General features: G+C 36.7%; 1 protein-coding gene across 1 annotated transcript in view; it reads left to right on the top strand.

Annotated features, from left to right (window-relative positions):
- Positions 1-18,389, top strand: part of CFAP47 (cilia and flagella associated protein 47) — a gene marked incomplete at both ends in the record, with an annotated part of 269,038 nt that overhangs the window by 48,146 nt on the left and 202,503 nt on the right. The window contains 7 exons of the mRNA XM_082277854.1: positions 7,046-7,146; positions 9,197-9,325; positions 10,061-10,310; positions 11,094-11,300; positions 14,274-14,370; positions 14,914-15,054; positions 17,555-17,750. Of these exons, the coding sequence (XP_082133980.1) occupies positions 7,046-7,146; positions 9,197-9,325; positions 10,061-10,310; positions 11,094-11,300; positions 14,274-14,370; positions 14,914-15,054; positions 17,555-17,750 (1,121 nt within the window). The remainder of the gene's footprint in view (positions 1-7,045; positions 7,147-9,196; positions 9,326-10,060; positions 10,311-11,093; positions 11,301-14,273; positions 14,371-14,913; positions 15,055-17,554; positions 17,751-18,389) is intronic.

Below are 18,389 nucleotides of genomic sequence, written 5' to 3'. Positions count from 1 at the left end.
AGCTTTTCCCCCAGCAGCGCAGGGAGACAGGGAGTAGGGGTTATGGTCAATTCATCACACATTGTTTCTGCTTCTGCTCAGGGAGAGGAGTAATCCCCCTGCTCCACTATGGGCTCCCTCCTGTGAGAGACAGTTCTCTGTGAACTTCTTCCATGTGAATCCATCTCATGGACAAGAGTCCCCCCAAAACTGCTGCAACATGGGTCACTCTTCCATGGGGTGCAGTCCTTCAGGCACAGCCTGCTCCAGCATGGGCTCCTCTCTCCATGGGTCTGCAGGTCTCTGTCGGGAGCCTGTTCCAGCACAGGCATCCCATGGGCTCACAGCCTCCTCTCAGCACCCACCTGCTCCAGCGTGGAGTTCCTCCACAGGCTGCAGGTGGATCTCTGCATCCCCATGGATCTCCATGGGCTGCAGGGGCACAGCTGTCTCATCATGGCCTCACCAGGGGCTGCAGGGGAATCTCACCTCTGGTACCTGGAGCACCTCCTCCCCTTCCTTCTCCACTGAACTGAGTGTCTGAGCTATTCTTCGCCCTTATTCTCACTCTGCTCTTCTCTGGCTACAATTACATCTCTGCAATAATCTTTTTTAAATTATTAAGTATATTATCACAGAGGTGTTGCCACCATTTCTAGTTGGCCTAGCCTTGGCCAGTGGCACATCTGTCTTGGGGCTGGCTGGCATTGGCTCTGATGGACATGGGGAAAGCTTCCAGCAGCTTCTCAAAGCCACTCCTGCAGCCCCTCCTGCTACCAAAACCTGGCCATACAAACCAAATACACTTTATATAGGCTCTGCAGTATTTTGCTTTTCTAAATTCAGGTCTAAAATGTCAGTAGGATTGATTCACATAGCCCATGCACATAGCCCTAAATAATGACTTTTTTTGCTTTAAAACAGAGTGAAGGTTGGCTAGAGAATAGGTAGTGTTGAATTTGGCTGCTTTACAAAAAACATTTGAAAGATGTCAGGCAATCATTTTGTATAACAAAGCAATACTAAATGTAACAGTAAAAGAAAACTGAAGAGATATATGGTTGTCATTTATGCAATAATTTACTGTGCACACAGATTCCATTAAATGGAACATACAAAAGTGCATTAATGTTCTTTTAATGACTGCTTGAAATGAGAATTTGCAGTTAATTTCTATTATTACTTTAAATCTTTATGCTTTCTTTTTGCTCCTTTGATTCCAAAGCGGAATAAATGACCCTTCCTTACATAGGACTGATAGGAATTCAGGAGCCAAAGATAACATAAAATCTAAGCATGTCTTGAACAAGTATTTAATAAATGGGAGAAATGTTTAGTTATGACACATATTTCACAAAAAATTCCCTCTGTGAATATGGCATGTTTATATTTTGTTCTATGATTATTGTTATTATATATTTTAATTTGATTATTGCACAAAGAATGTAGCAGAAAAGAAAGTCTTCTGCCATCTTGATTGAAATAGCATTTAACTTATCATTTCTAGAAATAAGTAATAAACAACAGGTACCTGTTGTGTCATAGAATAAAAGAAAATGGTGTTCTGGGCAGCAAAATATACCAAAATCCCCGCATGTGGTGTAGGTAAATTGCTGTGTCATTGATAACACAAGTGTGCTGAGGTCTTTTCCTCCCATATTCTACAGTTCTCCATTTCCTTTCCTTCTCCTACTGGGAAGTTGTGGAAACTCATGAAATTTCTGAATTTATTCACCTTATTCGTGGGTGGAACCTCAGGAAGAGAGAATGTCAGGGAGTTCAACCTCTAACAACAATATGATAGAACTGAGACACCATCACTAACCCAGTTATGGATTGGTTCCAGTTGCTTTGATAGTCCATCAGATCTCTGTGTCTCACAGGGGAAAACGTTCCCTTTGCTCTTGGGAAACGTACCCAAACCATGCAGCTCTTTAATAGGCATTGCTGGCAAATGTCAAATCCATGTATTCTGCTGGCATGCCTGGGAGAACAGGAGCTGTCAATTTCTTTCAATATCATTTACATTCTGATAAAGCAGGGAGCTAGTAAACATTGTAGTTCTTGATATTTGCATGCTGCTTTGCAGCATTCATCTGACCTAAGAATATACTGGCATTTCACTTCAGATAGCTGGGAGTGCTTTTGAAATCCAGGATGGTCTGAACCCATTAATCACCCTGTTCTCTTCTGTGCTTGTGGCTTTCTACCATTGTGATGGTCCCTGACAGCTGAAGCATCTGTTACTCAGGAATTTAGTGCTGATGTCCCTGCTGCTACTAGAAAAAAATGTGGATGCTTTGCCAGCTCTAAGTCTTATATCTAGTGTGAAATTATGCATCAGCCACTATTCATTGTTGTATTATGTTGGTTGCTGGGGTGCCTGAGCTCCTGCTACAAAGGATAAGGACCCTTCAGTGTTGGGGAACTGCTTATTTGTGAATAATAATGGCAGAGCTGGCATGGGTCATCTTTTCCTCTTTCTTCCAGTTCCATCATCTCTGGATCTGTTCTAGGATTTTTGAGGGGAGGGAGGAGGGTGGGTCTTTCTTGACTTTTAAATAGCAACTTCCCTGCATCTAACTTGTTCTTTATTCTTAGAGATCTGTAAAATGCCACACTCTTAGGTCAAGTTTTCTTTTGTCACTAACCAATTCTGCAAGCAATTTGTTTTGTTTCCTAAACTGGCAGTGTGAGCTTCCCTTAAATATTTTCTTAATTTACCCAAACAGAACAGTGTTGTTACAGGAATTTGTCACTTAGATGCTAATGGGTTTGGATTCTTTCTCCTTAGCAATTTATTAATATTCTGCATTTCTTAATGAATACTGTTGAAGAAGGGTTATTTAACCATGCTTACATTCTTAGAACATTAGGGGTACACTGATACAAAACAAATCACTTGTATTTACTTAGGAAATATCTGAAAAGCTAAAGAGCAAATTAACATGGATAAATATATTTTGATTAGTGTTCTTTTGTCTTTCCACAAATAGTAAAACAAACAAATTAATGAAAAAAAAAGTCAGTTACCTTAAGAGAAGTGAAAGAACTTATATAAACTTTCTTTTAGAATGTTCAATAGTATTTTTTTGTCATCACAGTTGGAGCTTTTACTTTTGGTGATCAGCAGGTTTCAAACGTTGGTAAGCACAATATATTTAATGGCCATTCTCCTGTTCTGTGTTCTTTGGAAATACACATTAGGGAATAAACACTGGAGTAGCAGTGGCAATGGTGGTTCATGCAGATAACAAATTTTTTACTTGCTTTAGTAAGCATTATAAAACCAAATACACTGAATAATTTAATATATTTAGTGACTTCACATTTGCTAGCAATACAGGTACCTTTCATTCCAATAGAATAATACAGACTTTTCTATTACTTAGTTAAACTCTCTGCAAATACAAAATAAATATGTTGTGCAAGACTTCTACTTTTGTAACATCATTTTATTAATGATGTTGTAAGCAAAGATCAGTGGTAGAAGATGCTTCCACACACACAGAATGTAACCTTGATAATCTCTTCCATATTTGTATGCAAGGGTGCCTGCTTTTTTGTCTGGTGCCTTCTCTCAGTTCCTGAAAGGGATATGATAAATACTTAGCTCCTAGCACCTTCACTTTTCTGCCATTTGTCCTTGTGAATGGAGTGGCATCATTTGAATTTCAGATGAATTTTTAGGTACAGACTCATTCTTGAATTTTATTTCAAATAGCACTTCTGGGAAAATGCTGTATTAGAATACTCACTGATGATAAGTGGACAGGTGGCCAGTGAGTTGATGTTTATTATCACAGAATGCCTGAGGTTGGAAAGACCTTCCAGAGATCATCTCATCCCCTCTTCAAAGAATCAACTCTATTGCCCAGCTGATTTTTTTAGTATCTTCAAGGATGAGACTCCATAACCATCTCTGGGCAGGCTTGTCCAGTGTTTAGCCACTCTCATGGTTTTGGTTTGTTTTTTTTCCTCTTATGACTAGATAGAATTGCCTGTATTTCAGGTTGTACCTTTTGCCTTTTGTGGTCTCACTGCACATCACTGGGAAGAATCTCCCTCTTCCTTACTGCCTACCATCAGATATCTGTGCACATAGACAAGATCCCCCTGAGCTGTTGTTTTCGTTATTCTGTCAATGCCTTATTAATCCAGAGAGATGGGACGATCACGATTATCACAATTTATTACTTAAAAATCAACAAGGCAACAGTCTCAAAGGCCATGATTTAGTAACAAGTCACCATAGTGGAGAAAGTCACGAGTTTCAGAGTTACATCATAATTTATAACTTTTTGGTCCAATAAGCAATTAACACGAAACTTTGTTTTGACTTTATAACCTATCACCTTCTCTACTTTTCACTGCATTGCGTCTGTTCCACAACCAATGACTTATTAGCTCACGTACACATGTATACTTCTATTATAACATCTAAATTCTTAACTTAAACTATAAAATCACATTACTATACTTAAAACCCCTTCACCATATCACCCAATACATTTTCTTACTTATAACTATAGAAACACAGGTTTATGATTGTTCTGCTTAAAGCCTGCACAGCTTTGCCACCACATCAAGCCAAGTTCTCTCCAGGGCTGTAAATCAAATTTACTAATGCTTGTAGAAGTCTCTGCTTCTCTGTTTCCCACACTGAGCCTTCTTTTCTTCTGGCTGAACATTTAGAGCTCTCAGTCTCTCCCCATACAGCAGCTTCTTCAGTCCCTTCTTCATCCTTCAGTCCTGCCCTCCACCATCTCGTGGTCACTGCAGCCACAGTCATGGATGTTAAATCCTTATGATCAATATCAGCTGCAGAATCAGTTGTTGACTTGCAGGATCCATCCACTCACCCTCAATATTTGCACTGTGTTTTCTGTTGGCTGGGTGTATTTATGTCTCTTACTGTGTTACCACAGCAGCCAATGAGGCACATCCTTGGAACAGGGAGGAGCTTTGCTTGCAGCAGCAACATGAGCTCTGAGGGTACTCTGATTTGTACACAGATGCTGTGTGGCTGTTCTTTGTATTCTACATGTGCAGTTACTACCTTTGCTCTGAGTAGTTTCACTCATGGACTTTGTGTAAGTGGTTCAGATGTACTGCAGTTGTTCTCAAGCACAGTTGTCTGTGTTACTTTATTGTGCAAATCAGACCATGAATGAAGATTTCCCCAAATCCCAAACTGACATTTAGGATGGAGATGGCTGAGCTGCTCATCTCAAACTGAGAAATCAGGAAGCTGACTGAGTTCAATAATACAGACATCTGAGTTACTTTCATGTAACTTGAGAGCTGTCTTTCATTAACCTCTGTACAGCTTTCTTCCCCTCCTGCCCCTAAATCAGCTGTCTGAAGCTCACCTGTGTGCCTGCAGAGTATTGAGAGTTGTCATTTATCACAGTGAAGTCATGAGCTGGAAGTTGGCAAACTTTTCTGTGTTGTAGTTATTGATCCTGTGTGTCTTTAAATGGCTTGGTAAAGGTGGAACAAATAGGCCCTGACACTTGTTTTGAGCACGTGCAAATGTACATTTCTGGCACATAGATAGGTGTAGATGTACCTCTAACAGCCATCTGTCCTGCTGATGCCCTGCTGCTGAGATGTTTTTGCTGAATAAAAGCAGATAGAATGAAGTTTGCTGCAAGAAATATTATGCTGCAAGGTGCAAGTGGTCAGAGCCCTTGCCTTGCCCCTAGCCAAGTTCCAGTAGGATTGACATTTCCTAAGAGCAAAACAAAGCATTGCAGAGCTGGATTATTTACTTAAATAAGTGTTAACTATCAGATTAGAATCCCCATGTGAATAGGTGAGAAAGATGGGTATGGATTTTCTTGGAACCTTTCTCTATTTATTAAAGTTGTCTTGAAAGCAATACCTAAAAATGTTGTGTTTGGAGAGAGAAGTATGAAAAAGGAAACAAAACTACTTTCTGGTATTTTTAAAACAGTTCTGTGTCCCTTGTTTATGTTATTCCACAAAAAATCCCAGTAAAATCTAATTACGTCATATTATAAAGAAATTAATCTAAAAGGTCTTTTATTATCTTTTAATATTAATCTAAATTTACATTAAATAGAAATTTATCTTATGTTGTTTAAAGGAACTAGAAAATATATTCATTTGTTGTGTGCAAGGTATATTTTCAATATGCATAATTCTCAATATATTAAAGCAAGATGGATAGTAGCATGCTGTTTGAATTATTAAAATACATTTTTCTTTTTACTTTTGACAGTTTAGTTGAAACAATTAATTAATTAATGGTAGTTAATAAGTAAATGGGGACTACAGACCCAGCTATTTAATAACATAGGACTAAGCTCAGTTTAATTATCTGTCAGTTGCAATGAGCTAAGAGCATAAATACAGATGGCTCCCAGGGTTGCATTGATGGCAATAATTTGCTTGTTGACTACACTCAGAGAGACTGAGGTGAAGTACAAAAAGAGGGTTAAAAGGTGGATTGCTGCACATCAATAAAGCTGCTGCAAGTAGTACAGACACTCTAGTGAACATTGGAGCATAGACATAAATTTCTATTATGTTCCAGCAATTGCAGTCAATATCTTATTGTTTTTAAATTGAGTCTATTTATTTTTAAATATTTATTTTGACATTTCTGTAAAGTCTTGTAGAATAAATGCTACATCAAAATACATGTTGCTTTTCAAGAAAGCTTCACTTGTCAAAAGATTTAGGAAGTATTATTTAGCAAGTTAGCAGACATCTTTAGGAAACTTATTAATGTCAGTTGTAATTTTAGTAGGTTTTATTTTTCTTTTTGGAAATACAGAGTTAATTTATTTCATGAAATCTCTGCTGACTCTTTCAGACTGAGGATGCACCCATGCTGATAGTAAATCTAAGAAGTGGAAATACTATACTGAACTTCAGCATTTTGATAGGTGTAGTCCCACCTGTGTAATCTGCTAAACCACTAGAAAACAATGAAGGAGTTCTGACACCTTTATTCTGTCTTTTGTTCTTGTGCTGGACTATCTCGATTATCATTGCTCCATAGAAAACAGTAACTTTTATATTTTGTTCTCAACAGGTTCTCATATCAGGTTGCTGGAACAGCAGACAATTGTCTTCTTACCTTATACCCGTACTTGGCATTGCAGTGCTCTGATCAAAAAGTTATCTGGAGAAGCAGTAAGCAGTCAACACTCTGTCTCTGAAATTATATTATGTCCATTAGTATTATCAGTGTTTTCAGGGTGATAACAGGAATGTGATCATCAAGATAGCATTTTCCCTCATTTATTGAAGGGGAATACTACAATTAAACTTTTAAAACCTTTTAATGTCTTCAGTTTTCTTGTTGCAAATGAAGAGAAGTTAAATAAGTGATTAGTTAATGTTTACTGAAAAATATTAAACAAACTTAAATCTTACAGAATGTTTTGTGAAGTGTTTAAAGTATGAGCAGAGAAAACAGCCAAAACATTACAGAATCAGTTAATTTGAATTCTATTGATAGACAATGATCATATGGTTTGAAGAAAGCAAAAGGGAAGCCACATGGTGTTATTTTAAAATGTGATCATTATTTGCCTATTGGGAATAGTTTTCAGAGTTTTTAACTCCTGTCCTTGAAGGGAGAAGGGCACAGCTATCTTTTAAGACCTAATAAAAGCCTGTGGTGAGAGAGCAGAAATATTTTTATCTGCAGTATGTCTCCCTGCCTACTTCCCTCTGCCTGCATCTGTCTCTATATCTCTGCCTGTGTCCTCCCTCCTGAACCCCTCTCTGATGCCTCAGTGATCTGTAATCTCTTTGTGCGTGGCTGTGCTTATGGGAAGAGATTGGGATCATTGTATAATTCAGGTTGGAAGGGATCCCTCAGGAGCCATCTAGTCCAACCTTCTGCTTAAAGCAGGTTCAGTATGGAGTAAATGATTATGGTTTTTTATAGCTGTGTGGGATCTGATGTATTTTGGTGAAATAGACAAGTTTTTCAGGTAAGCAAGTAAGTCCTTAGATCTGAGACAGATTTAGCATCAAAGACTGAATTCTAAGACTATGTTAACTTAAAGTGTGTTACTCAGAGTATTTAAGAGAGAAGAGAATTTGTACTTGGAAAGCTGAGAAAGGGATTAGCAAGAAGACAAGTAATGTTTTGGTTTTCTTCACCCAAATAGAAGATAGGTATAGGTACCACATCATTCAGGGATCATAGTGCAGTTAAATGAAGACAGGAAGGGGAAAAAGTATTATCTCTTATTCATGTGTGATTTTTTTTTTTTTTTTTTGGTGACCAATAGACCATTTTTGCAAGCTTGTTTTCCAAAGATACTTTGTATGTTTCCCTTGAGGATTAAGCCAAAAATGAATTGATGGTTTTATAAGAAATGATCTCCCATTAATAATGGGATATTTCTGTCCTGCATTGATTGCTTATTGTTCACACATCAGTTTGTGTCAGTTTTGAAGCTAGTCATTACTCCTAAATTCCTTGAGTCTTTTTTATGTGATTTTGTATAGACTGTGTTGGTGTGGAATGCTGTTTAATGTGACCCAACCATATCTATATAAAACAGTGTCTTTGAAAGGTACCCAGGAAGTCTTTGCCTCCACTCTGGCACCGTGCTCATTTTACTTGCTACAGATGATAAAAATAGCAGTGCCAGCAATCAAAGTTAAAAGATACTCATACAGAGTTCTTCCTTCTCTTAGTGGTGTGTTTGCTTCCCTGGAAACTACGCTTGGTGCCTCTTTTGTTTTGGACTGACAACAGAGGGCCCTCTAATCCTATTTTAGGCCAACATGAGAATGTCAGAACATCTGTTTTCTCAGAACTGATAGATTGATAAAGTTTACTTTTGAGTTTGATTTGTGAAATATGTGTTGTTGAGTCTGAAAGAGCTTGATAATGATGTGCTGAGACTCATTACACAGCTGTGAACAAGAAGTCCTTAAGAATATTTTGTTCATGACAGAATTGTTGAATTAACATTGTTCTGATAGGTGCCTTTCAGCAAGTAGAAGGACACATCCTGTAAAATATACAGTTAATGGAAAAAAAAAAAAGCATGAAATTTTAGTGACCAAAGTGAGATTTTTGTGAGTCAAGTAAGAAATGTTACTTGATTAATTGAAGCATGAAGTAGAAAAATATAGAAGTAGACAGTAATTTGTAATTTGTTAGAATACAGGCAATAAAATATGTTTTCTCAACTGCAACTTGAATCTTGTTTTACAGACAATAAAGACCTCAGCACTGGAGAAGTTGTTCTACAGCCATGTTTTACATCACCATCACCTTCATGCAGTATTTCCACAAGTTGTTTCGGTGCAACTACTGGATCAACCTATGAAGATTCTGTATCAGGTATAGTACAGCACATAAAATCAATGCTCTTATAAAGAATGAACCTCTTTTGTCCACATTGTATTCTTTTTTTCTTCTTAAATCCCAATAAGATTTTTTTTTTATTCACAAAGCTATAAATTAATTTTATTTTTGCATCATTTAATGAAACTGCAACAGTGGTATTAAAATACACCTTCAATGATGGAGTCACCTAAGTTATTTGTGCTATAAGGTAAATTATTGTTTGTTTTCTTAGCTACCTTTTTGTGCAATGATATTGTTGTTAACATATATAATATGAGTTATGAGCAGATCAGAATTTAGGAGTGAAGAAGTCTAACAAAGGGGAGTAAAGTCCAAAGGCTTATAGATATAGTGGGAGTTGTACCTGTACAATAACTGTTAAAGTGAACTAGCAGTGACTGACAGGCAAAGCCATGTCTGTTGGAACTGTGTGTGAGACCGATCCTTTTAAGATTGCTGGCTGTAGTTTTGTAAGCCGTGCCTGAATTTATTTTTTGCTGATTGGGTAATGCTTTTTCCTGAAAGTGAAATTAGATTTCAGTATATAATTTATTCTATTCCTAAGATGTGTGCATGTAATTTAAATAGATTTTTCCTAAAATAAGTGGATCATTTGTTGTGTGACAGTATTTTGTTCTTTGAAAACAATTGTGTGTTAAATATTTTTGTACTAGACAAAAATGGGGAAATAAGAAATCTTTCTTGATTTTTTTTGTGTGTATCATTCAGAGAGTACCACTTTTGAAAGTGAGAGTGATGAATATGGAAGTGAGGAGAGTGAAGAAACAAGTGAAGAGAGTGAAACTGACAGTGGAAGTGATAGGAAAGGAAATAAACTTGAATTATCATTTTTTCCTGATGAAGATAAGGAGGAGTACATCTTCTTTCAAAAGACCCTAACTGCAGTGAAGACTTGGTTCACGCTCTTTGGCTGGTCTAAGGGACAAAATCCCATTTCAATACCTTATTCACTGAGACGGTAATTCATATCTGCTTAGCACTAACTTCTGTCTCTCATAACATGCTAACAAATCTACTCAAGTGGCTTGGATATGATCTAAGGAATATAAACACATTCTAATGCACAGTTTTCTATTAAAATTGTAGCTTCTGTATGGTGCTTATATGAAAATGCCAACCAGGTGTTAGTTTTAACTTTCTAAAATATATTTTCAACTGTGATACCCTCGCGTATCTCAATGCAGTATATGTCAAATATGCAGTTCAAACTATACGCCACCTTCTTAAGTGAAATTGATTCTCCTCCAAGGCTGAACACAGTTCTAGCTTTAATCCCTTCTTTGGTGGAATAAGTAAGTGCTTTAACAATATGTCTTTTTCCCTCCCATAATCTAAAGATCGAGAAACAGATGAGAAAGAATATTTATAATCAGGAGTCTTGCAAGCACCCTGGAAATATATCAGTTGTGGTGGCATCACTTAGTTGATCTTATCTAGCTTGGTACTAAATACTGAAGAAGCCACTCTCCTGGGACACAATCACATAGACATTTATAAACATGATAAAAATCCAAATTATGTTTGACAGAAAGATTTTATTTATGAAGGAATAAATATTCCATGCAGCTCAAAATTCTTACTTTATTTTGAAAGTTCTGTAAAGATGAAAAAGTGCTGTACTTTCCAACCTTCCTTGCTGCAGTTTTATTTCATGGGTTGTTAAATTAGCATTGTGATACATGTAATTGTAGCTCATTTTGTGCATTTAAAAGAATAATATCAAAGACTTTTTCTCTCTTAGTGATGTATGTATAGTCCAGCTAACCATTGCACAAGAAAAGAATTTTATACGAAAACTTGACAAAGATAAGGGTTTTTATGAGATGTTATTGCGTCTGAATGGAGAACCACTACCAGGCATTGCAGCGAGCCAGTCATTGCCCACTAATCCAGTAGAACGAATGTTCCAGCTCCACTGGCAGCATTCTGAATTGCTTTCTTTCCTTAAGTAAGTACAAGTATGATGAGATATCCATGAATGCATCTTTTCTTTCCATTTTTTTTAAAATTCGCGTACTTCAAGCATGGTTCTAACTAAATGGTATACAGTGGGTGTAAGGTTTCCTCTATGCTTTTTGTGGGATAAGATTTATGTATTATAACCTTTCATTTATTTTTACCAAGGTTATCTGCAGTTTACATTAATCAAAATGTTCTTTGGTGGGGTTATATCCAACACAGGAATTCCACAGGAACTCTGCTTCCTTAATTGCAAAAGATGGCTCTCAACCTCATTTCTTAGACAGACTCACTAGACAGTCAGATCAACCTTTTCATTTATGATCTCACCGTTCCACTGATGCTCTTGGTGGAGCTGGATGACTCTTATGTGCAGTCTTCCCATTGAGATTTTCCAGGAATCTAGGAATCTTGAAACTAGCATAAATGATGTTTGTTAAAATTATGAGTTTTGGGGTAAGTGGATGTGGATCCCAACCCTTTTCGATAGGAATAACAGGAATTGGAAAGAAATACTTAAGTGTTTCTAATGTAGTTTCTTGGGAATTTTTTTAAAGCTATTTAATAGCTAAATTTTAATAAAAGCCTTCAGTTTTACTGAGCTTTGGCTGTTAAGTCATGGATGTATTCAGAGCAGAATTGAAGCAGCAGCCAGTTGGTCATGGCTAAGTCCAGTGCCTCTGTACACAGATGCATTGAGGATGGTTGTTGAGGTCAAATGATCAGACATGAAGTAGTAATCCATAACAATCCTAGAAAAACAACACAGGTTTTCATAGAAAAGCATTTCTAGCTGGACTCCTTTGCTTGTATTTATTTTGATGATCTTGGAAGTCTTTTCCTGTGAACTCTTTTATAATTAATTTGGTGCTGATTTTGTGCTTGACGTTACCACATCCTGTTAGTTTTCTGCCTCTCCTAGTTTGTGTGAATCCTATGGATCTACTTTTTCTATTTGTGCATTGTAGGAGCATCTAGAATTTCCTCACAGGTGTTTATAGACCATAGTACAAAAATGTCTGATATTTGAACTGCTGGCATGACTTTGTGTAATGATGGAAAGATGTTTACAGCCAGCTGAGATATGAGTAACTTATCTGTGATCTGCTATCCCTGAGCGTTCACTGTGATTTGTGGAAAGTCAGCAGATTGTTCTTGGCTTTCTTACACCAACCTCTGCTTTCTGGTCAGCATAGTTCAAATAAAGCATAATTTGTACTTCAAATTTTCCCCTTGCCAAAGCAGATGCATGGTGTTCAGTGTTTCAAGCAACATTCCAAGTATCAGTTTTATTGTCCTCCACTCAAAAGGTTTCCTTGGTGGATTACCACGGCAGTAAAGGAAAAGTTTGGGTATTTTACAGAACAACTAAGTTGTTGCAAGCCCTGTGTCTTGAGGAGAAATGCCTTAACAGTGTGACAGTATTGATCTTGGATAACTGGCATCGTGTTAAATATTAACCTGCATGAAGCAGAATTCTTTTAAGACAGTGTTCCTCAGTAGCAAAATGCAGCCAGTTATGAGAACATTCAGTTAGACAGAGCTTTTCTATGATGACATGGAACGTCGTTCCGTGCTTTTCTTGGAATGAAAATTATAGAGTACACCGACTCCTATGTATTTACCAAGTAAAAATGTCAAAAGAAAGATAGGACACCTGAAAAGATTAATACTGTATAGCTTTCATATTTTTTAATTTGGGAGGAGCTGAAGTTTAAAAGGGATTTCATGGAACAGAGTCTATGGGTTAGTGGAAAATGGGAATTTCAGACATGGTGAGTTTTAGAACCAGACTGCTAACTTGATGCTGTTTTTGTGTCCCTGATTAAAATATTTTTGTTTTAAACAATATGCTAGGTAATTGTATGAAACATGACATTTCAATAATTTGAAAAGATAAAGAATAATTTTCCAAGTAAAATATGGAAACTGAAATTGTACTCTTACTAGAAAAATATAATTCTGTGAGAAGAGTAATAATTTGTCATGATCCTAATTACAAACTGTGCTATTTCACTTTTAATGTACAAATTACATTTATTTTGGACTGTATGGTACTGGAAAAGCATGATCATTTCATTTGGATGAAAGATTGGTTATATAAGAAGAAATGCTAATTTAATTTTTATTCACATTAACCATTTTAAAAACTCAGAGAACAATTTAAATCTAGATATGCTGTGATAATCTTCCTGACCTAAAAGTCAGGAAGCTTTTCTGTTCTCCTGAGAAACATAAACTTCAAAATTCTACCTTGTTTTGCTTTCTTTCCAGCACATTTGTTTAAACTGTGTCATTTGAGATAAGGAATAGTCTTTCTTCACTTGGAAATTAACTTTTTTGGTATTCAGTCTAATGAAGTTGCCTTTTGTTACAGCAATTACTTTTTTTGTTGCATTTATTAGTAACTTTTGAAGAGATGGCAGGTCCATGAGAGTTTTCAAATACCTTTGCTTACACCCATAAGACTTCCAGTATCATTTGTAAGTATGAAACTGCAGACAGATAAAAGTATCAGCAAGTTTCAGTTCTGCTGATGTGACGCAACACTGGTCATTTGGCTTTCACATAGAAATGGATATTATTTGGTTTTGGTGCTTTGTGTTATAACAAATCCTTTATGGAGGAGCAGTGCTTATAGAGAAGCCAATCTGTCCAGAGATGTATGTTCTTTTAGTGTGTACCTGTAGGCATAGGAATTGAACATGAGCTTCTATTCATGAAGCTCATCTAAAAAAAAAAAAAAAAAAAAAAAAAAAAAAAAAATATATATATATATATATATATATATATATGTATGCTTGTATAAAGCAATTAAGAGTGCTGGATCACTAGTCCAGAGGGCTAGTTAGATAGAACACAGTGGAGATTACACATAGGTTGAACAAGTTGAAAAACTTGGACTTCTCTGAAAAATAATTATCTTTCCTGCCTATTAACTTTTCCTTCTTCATGATTTCAGAAGCCAAGGAGCATGTCTTTCTCATGTTATGCCAGAATTTCTGCTTGCACCTGAAGATTATAAGATATGGGCTGAAGTGAATACTGGACTGAGGGTGGTAGGTTTGGTGTTTTTTCTCTTTTTAACAAAGCCCAAGTGCTTACTTTCAGTCCTTTGAATACTGATGGAAGTTCTTGGTGAGTCATGAGTGTTCTTACTGTGGTGACTGTTTTGGATTGCATAAATCTAAGCACATGTGTGAGACTGAGTAGAGATTTAAGCTGACTCCAACATTTACATTGGTCTCCCCTGGTTTTTTTCCATTCCTTCTGATACTATTGATACCTGATACTGATGTCCAACAGATATGTTTTAAAGCAGAGATCAGATTATCGTACAGATTTCACCATTTTTTAAAGAAATATTTTGTGTGTTGTCTCTGTTTCCTGATTGCTTCTTTTAACTCCTGTGAATTCTTTATTATGGTTCTTATTCCTGAGATAGCAGCAAACTGCAAATTGTTCTAATGTTGGTCACTATTGCACTATAGTAGATGTTATCAGCCATTTATGCCATTGATTCATTATTGTCCTCGTGTGAATTTCCTGTCCAAACTGCTAAAATGAATATGGAAAAAAAATTCCCATCCTTTTGTCTGTAGTGTTTCACACCTGAGGTGAAGAAAGGAAGTATGAGAAGCTCAGGCAAATTAAGTGACAAGCGTATCTTCATTCTGGAGGACAGCACATTTGAGACAATGAGCAAACGAGCTTGGACAGATGTGCTACTGCAGATATACAAGGTAAATTGCAGGTGCATTTACTACCAGCTTCTGAAGAAATGATGGCCAAAAGCTTTATTTTGAAAAAGATCTGTGGTATATTGGAGGTTTATTTTTTTCTAAACACATCTTTAAAACTAAATACCTGTAAGTATTTTATTTCTCTGTAACAGAGAAGAAAAAAGAGAGTGAGAATATTTTAATTTTCTTTAAAACTTTAGAAGTGTGTTAATATGTTCAAACTAGGAAATGTTATATTAGAACAGTCTGCATTTTGTAGAATTAAATGTTATAGAAGTATTATTGCAAGTAAAGAAAACTCTGTCATGCTTTTATGTTACCCTGCTTAGAAGCCCTTTTCACTGGACATAATTGCCTACATGTATAACTGTAGTATTTATTATCTTACATTAGAATGCAATGTTTATGCATTTTTTTTATAATACCTATTCCTTTTAAAATACGATCCACTTGGTCAGTATAGACTTCTCAAATTTTGTTCAGTTTTATTTTTACTGATGCTAGAGAAGAATCTTGGGTGTCTAAACCATGTTTTCCAAAGTAAATGTGCTCATCAATGATCAGTAACATTTATGTGCCTAAAAGAAATATTAATTTATTTCTGTTCCAAGGGATGGAAAATAGATTAAAAATACAGCTAATATTTGGGCTTCCAGTACAAGTCAGACATGGAGGTACTGGAGTGTGACTTCAATGAAGAGTCCCACAGGTGATTTAAGAGATTGGAGCATCTGTCATACAGAGAGAGCCCAAAAGAGCTGAGACTGTTCAGCCAGGAGAAGAGAAGGCTCAGAGAGGAGGGGGGTGTCTCTAAACAATTTGTATAAGTACCTAATGGGAAGTAGTAAAGAGGGCAGGGCCAGACTCCTTGGTAGTGCCTCATGACACAGTAAGGGGCACCAGGCACGAACTGAGATGCAGGAAATGCCTTTAAACTTAAGAAACCTTTTTCCTGTCAGAGTGGTCACACAGTAGAATAGATTGCCTGATGGGGTTGTGGAGATACTGTTCTTGGAGATGTCCAAAACCCAACTGAACACGATCCTGGCAAAGCAGTCTAACTGATCTTGTAGCAGGAGATTTGGACCAGGCAATCTCCGGAACTGCCTTCAAACCTCAACTATTCTCTGATTATGTGATTATTGATTGGAAAAGCATAATAAAAAAATAGTAGAAGTTATATTAAAGAAGGTATGTACCAGAGATGTAGAGTTGAGCTAGAAAAAAACGAGGAGGAAAATAGCTGAGAGAGGAACGGAGATGAACCAGTATGTGTACATGGGCTGAAACAGATGACCTAAGAACACATGGGAACATGGGTGTGGAAAAATGCAATCATAGTGACCAGAAAGGAAGTCACTTTGCTGTTATTTCAATTTGCTGTAGTATTCATAGGTATATGACAGACTAGCACAGGGCAAAACCCTACCAAAATTAATAGTATGCATGTATGTTTTGTTGTTTGGGTTTGATTTTTTTTTCCTGATGAGATGAAACCCTAAAAAATAGGTAGCTTGAAATGCCTTGGTTCAATCAGGTTTAATATCAGTCAGTATCAATCCAGGCTGGGGGATGAACAGATCACACTCAGCTCTGCCGAGAAGTGCTTGGAGATGCTGGTGGATGAGCAGCTGGACATGAGCCAGCCATGTGCACTTGCAGCCCAGAAAAGACAAATTTTGTCCTGAATTTTATTTTAGGCCTATAATGTGAATCTTTTCAGGAGAAATGTAATTTGGACCTAAATACACAGCTGGGTTATGAAAGATATAATTTGAATGTTTGTAGATTGCACTGGACATCAGTAGTAGTTCAGCAATTAGTGCTTTGGATAGAATATGTACAGTAATTCTTGGAATACAGATGACCTAGTGATTTCACAGGGTTCATCAAAACTTGGAGAAAAGTTGAAAACAAAAAATATTTAAAATGACAGAATATCTCAAGTTGGAAGGGACCCATAAGGGTCATCAAGCCCAACTCTCATCTCCTTACAGGACTACCTAAACTAAACCATATGACTAAGAGCATTCTCCAGATGCTCCCCGAACTCTGACAGACTTGATGCCATGACCATTTCCCCGGGGAGCCTGTTCCAGTGACTGACCACCCACTGAATGCAGAGCCTTCTCCTAAGATCCAAACTTCCCCTGTTGCAGCTTCATTCCATTTCCTTGTGTCCATATTGCTAATCATCAGGGAGAACAGATTGGCACCTCCCTCTCCTCTGCCCACCTTGAGGAAGTTGTGGACTGTGGTGAGGTCACTCTTCAGCCTTCTCCAAGCTGAACAAACCAAGTGATTTCAGCTGCTTTTTGTATGTCTTGCCCTTGAGACTTTTCACTGTCCTGTGTAGTGGTTATGTGGGTGCTAAAGTGCAATCTCCTAAACCTTTTCTAAATTAGAAAACCTTTCGAGTTTGAACTGTTTTTTTTTCTTTATCTGTCAACTCAAAAATATTTTTACAGTTCACGCTTTAAAACACTTTTTATCATTTCAGGTGTTCGTTCTTCCACGCGTTTCTTCCCGTATTGTTCCTGACCTATCAAGCTTGGAAAGCTTGCAGAACATGCCAGGAATAAAATCAGAACCTTTATGCAGTAATATTTATTCTCGATATGAAAGAACCATCCTCATCTGGTTAAATAAACATTATGAGAAAAACCGAAAAATTGTGTGGAAAGATAGTCAAAGAGGTGAGATAGTTCTTTCACTATGTTCTTTCTTCTAATACTCTCTTTGTAGACTTTTGCAATAGTTATTCATAGAGATACTGTGACAGCTTGCCACTGAAAGTATTTTTTGGTATAAGTTATTGCCTACCCATATGTATTTCCTTTCCTTGTATTTCTGTTTTCCAAGATCAGTGTCTTTTGATTAGCACTGTTCATGATGGATCTTCTGTGTTCTATGTGTTCTTATAGGTTTTAATTAGGCATAAAGGGTGATGTGAACCTTCTCACTTTCTTCTTTCCATTAAGGAAAGTGCTAACATTAATTACTTTATCTTAATTTTCCTATTTATAGTCACACACACACAGAGTTGTTACTATTTGTGCTTCTAGGGGTATGTTTGAGAGCTGCCTTTTCAGAATTTTTAGAATATTTTTGTATGTCCTTTATTCAATGACATTTGGGAAGGCAGTAGAGTCCAAGGTTCCAGATTATGAATCTTGTCCTGCTTGCAAGGGCAGGTTGACTCTCCTAATTGCTTGAATAAGGTTAGATAAAATTACCTTTTCCATTTAAGACTGATCTAGGCAGTTCTGGTCTTCAAATCTGATAAAACTGTTCAACCACTAGTAATTATTACTTCTGTTTTCTTTCATGATTTT

The sequence above is a fragment of the Coloeus monedula genome (genome assembly GCF_965178545.1).
Source record: "Coloeus monedula genome assembly, chromosome: 3".
Classification (NCBI taxonomy): Eukaryota; Metazoa; Chordata; class Aves; order Passeriformes; family Corvidae; genus Coloeus; species Coloeus monedula.
Note: the sequence above shows the minus strand (reverse complement) of the source record. Positions and strands in the feature narration are given on the sequence as shown.